The 4,057-nt window shown below is 43.7% G+C and overlaps 1 protein-coding gene across 5 annotated transcripts in view; it reads right to left on the minus strand.

Annotated features, from left to right (window-relative positions):
• Positions 1–1,421: 1,421 nt before the first annotated feature.
• LOC102214678 (regulator of G-protein signaling 17-like) overlaps positions 1,422–4,057 on the minus strand; it is a 33,430-nt gene continuing 30,794 nt past the window's right edge. For all 5 annotated transcript variants that reach the window (XM_013915339.1, XM_013915338.1, XM_005750800.2 and 2 more), the window contains exon 5: positions 1,422–3,718. In XM_013915339.1, the coding sequence (XP_013770793.1) occupies positions 3,524–3,718 (195 nt within the window). In that variant the 3' untranslated portion in view covers positions 1,422–3,523. The remainder of the gene's footprint in view (positions 3,719–4,057) is intronic.

Consider the following 4,057-nt stretch of genomic DNA (forward strand, 5'->3'; position numbering starts at 1 on the left):
AAAAAGACAAAATCTAAAAGTAAAATATTTATTTTTTAACAGATTTTTATTTTTTAATTTATTGTCTATTAATTGTAGTTGTATGTTTTGTTGTAAAATGTATTTATTTTGATTGTAAGCCCAACAAGGGACAATTGTTGAAAATTAGCAATAGCTATAAACTTATGTGCGTTACATCAGTTTCATGTTTTGTACTTGGACTATGTTAAACTGCACTGTCCCTTTTTAGATAAATAAATTAAAATAGTCTGACAGCAGCAGAAACTGGTTCATCTAAAGATTTGAATTATTTTGTGTCTGAACGCGCTCAGTGCTGTTTGTTTTTAAGCTGTGAGACTTTAGACTGTATCCATGGAAACATCAAAGCTTCCTGTCACACAGCCTGATTTGTCACAGATCAAAGCGAAGTCTGTGACTTTACCACAAAGTCAGATATGTGTTGGTGATCTGTGGCGAGCGTAGACCCTCAAGTTCATCATCACATCAGCTGGACCGACTTCACCAACCCTGCAAACACCGTTAGGTTTTCCTCTTCATCGAGGCCGAAGGTTAGAAAGAAATCCTACCATCAGAACACGGGAAACCAGCGAGCTAGCACCCTGACATGGTTAATGAAATCTGTGTGTGCAAGCCACTGCAACCCCCTCTGGCCTCTGCTCTGTAGCTGCTGGGTGACCTCTCGTTTGGGGCTCTACTCAGCTCTTCCCAGGAGGGTGGCACGGTTCCCCCCTTTTGGTGGTCCTCCTCGGGTCCTTGTACTCTGGGGCCTCTGGATATCTGGGGCCTGGATCTCCTCCATACCTACTTCATACCCTGGTGGACGGGGCTATGGCTCCCCACACTCCCTAGCAGATCGTTACATGGAGAAACCTTCGGAATACAAGCATGCTGATCCACACAGGTATGCACACAGGTGTACACACGGATATTCACAGACGCGGACTACAGCTTTCTTGGCTGCTACCTCAAAGCACATTGTGCGCTGTCTATCTTGCGTGCTGCACAATATCGTTTAATATTTAGTATCTACTGATATCTATTGTTAGCTAGTTTATTGTGATGGTGCTGTTTTTATTATGTTGCTCTTTGTTGTTTGCTTTCTTGTTTTTTTTTTTTTTCTCCATACAGGTGACCCAGGTGTTTTGTTTGTTTTTCTTTCTTTCTTCCCCCTTTCTCACAGTCTCTTCTCTCCTCTATTTTTCTTTCTCTCCCTCTCTTTCTTTCATTCTTTCTCCCTGTCCTATCCCGCAGTCATGTCTGTCCCGACTTTAAAAAATGAAAATAAAATAAATTCATGATTATAAAGGTCAATCAAATGGACCAATATGGCAAGGCCATGATGATCCACTTGGTAAAATAAATTCGCTTGGCATCTTTCTTGGCCTTAAGACAACAATTCTGATGGCTAAAGATCCAAACGGGACACACAAAAAAAAGAGTGTGTCGGTTCTGGTCAGTTATCATAATAACAGCGTTTTAGCCTGGGAGATTTTATTGATTCAGTCCTTGGTGTTAACACCGGTGTGAACACTGTCTGAGCTCTCAGGTCATTTCTGTCACAAAACAAGCAGCCTCTCGTTGGATCTTCAGTTTTCTCTTTATATTTGTACAATTAAAATCACAGTTTTAACAAAATAGAAAATAAATAACATCAACAATACGAAGAGAAATGCATCGTGTGACTGGTCTGCTGAAGAGGGAGGCATCTCCTGTTTGGAACCTGTGGCCTCCACCTCCATCTACCAGCGTTCCCATGAAGCAGTGCAGGAAGCGTCCGACTCACAACATGGGCTGCTTTTTTGCACCTGGGATTTCCTCCCGCCCCCCTTCCTGAATGGACCAACCACAGATGAGCCCGGTGGCCTCCTGCAGCTAATCAGGAGCCACAGACAGTGATGAGGTCAAAAGTGAGAGGTCGCAGAGGTCAGCAGCAGCAGCGCCCAGGTAGGCAGCCCCGGTGTGTGTCTGTGTGTGTGTGTGATACTATACTTACAGGGCCTGTTATAAATTTGTAAGAAAACAGATGTGGCGACCATAAACATTCACGTAATGGCAGCGTACGTCTGACTTAAAGAAGATAAAATTCCAACTTCACCTGCGCGTTATTCTTGGTCGTAAACAGTGAAGCGTTCTCCACCCGCACAAACAAAACCTCCTCTGTGTCACTTTTAACAGGTCCTTCTTATGGTCTCTGCGACACGAGGCAGACACAATGTACATTTATTACAACACAAACGTCCGCCTGCAGCTTTGCACTCTTTACATTTCATCTCTCAGTGATAGTAGTTTTTGGTTGCAGACTAGTTATGAACAATAATCATTATTACTGATTATCCATTCATTTTAAAGACACAGTGGTCACAGCAGCTTCGTTTACTCCGAAACTCAAATCTGTGTCTTTCTGACCATTAATGGAAGGAAAGTATTGATTATTGAACGGTCCGTGTAAGTAAAGTAGCACTGATTCTGTGTGTTTTCTCTAAACTCCAGTGTTTTTATTGCTCTGTGTGTGTGTGTCGGGTGTAATCAGTCTCATTGGGTCATCCTCTTCTGGAAAAACCAGGACGAGGAGAGACCACGGCAAACAAAAGTAGGTGAAATGTTCCACGTTCAGTTCTGTGATATAAAATATTCACGTAGTCGTTTGTTAATCAGTAGTTGGAGGAAGCGGCGCCCCCCTGTGGTCAGGAGTAAAGTCATCGATCCAGCGAACTACCAAAGATGAAGCGTCTCAGGAAGCGTCATGTTTCCAGTTCAAAAACAGAGAAAGGGAACGACGCAGCATTCATCTTTTTCTTTGAACCGCATCATTCCTGAAGTGCGAGGTGGAGTCAGCTGGCTCTGTGAAAGGAGATGCTAAGGAGCAAGGCTGGTAAAAATCCACAAAGAGCTGATGGCACATGTGAATATTTTTCCCACTGAAAAAACAATCACCCCAGTAAAACTTCAGTGTCACTCGCTGGTGCCCTCAGGAGCAGGTGGGAAACATGAACCAAAGCAGAGGTGAACCGTGAGGAGGAGGAAGGCAGGGATGGATCAGGGATCAGCTTAGTCTGATTTCAGTGACGTAAAACTCATAAATCACCTAAAATCAATAAGTTCACTGCTATTAAAATTCATCTGTTTGAGCTCAAAGCCTCGCTGAGCTGAAACTGTTGGCCAGGAGTTTGTCTTAATATTTAACTGCTAGTTTTTAATCACTGCACTGCACTAACCCTGCACATAACAAGGTCTAACTGACGTCAAAGGCCTGATTAAGATTTCAAATTCGAGAAAAAAATTTTTTTTTTATAAACATTGTAAATCTGTTTCCAGGGTTTTTTTTCTTGTTTTCAAAATGATTATCTCCATATTAAGAGAAGGTGACTACAAAAGAAGAAAGAAGTGAGCAGGAGTGTGACTAAAAGGAAGAAAACATGAAGTGGAGAGACGATGAAGATGAGTACGTGGGAAGAGCTGAGGATGGAGTGATGACTGCTTGAAAGATTTGGATGGAGGCAGAACGCAGGTTGGATGAAGATGTTTAGGAGTAGGACTCGGAGGGCGTACGGGAGCCGCCATGAACCAGCGCCTTGTAGATGTTGGAGGCAAGGAATCGTGGGTAGGAGTCCCTGTGCATCAGCGTGTAGATCTGCAGCTGGGCGTCTTCAAAGGTGTGTGGCGTCGGATCCTGCATCTTCCTGTTGATCACCTCTCGAACCCGAGCATCCAGACTCACCTGGAGGGAAAAACACACTTTGATGCAACAAAGCAGTTCAGGTTTCACTACATAAAGAAACAGTGTGACTAATGAGCCAGCCAACCTGGAGCTTGAGACGTGACTGATAGGAGCTCACGAGAGACTCTTAACCAGGCACACTGCATTGAACAGCTGCTGCTAAACCCAACTCGGGCTACTGTGTCGTCTCCACATGTCTTTAACATGGAAATAACATGTACGCTTGGAGTACGCTTGGGGAGTGTGATCGTGTGTACAGCGTCTCTTTATGTCTGTCTCCACGTTGGTTGAGTGTGGAGTAAGTGCATATGAGAGCATGAGGGTGGGAATGGATGTTTG

This window comes from Pundamilia nyererei, unplaced genomic scaffold (genome assembly GCF_000239375.1).
Source record: "Pundamilia nyererei isolate P.nyererei 1_Seehausen unplaced genomic scaffold, PunNye1.0 scaffold00288, whole genome shotgun sequence".
In the NCBI taxonomy this organism is placed as follows: Eukaryota; Metazoa; Chordata; class Actinopteri; order Cichliformes; family Cichlidae; genus Pundamilia; species Pundamilia nyererei.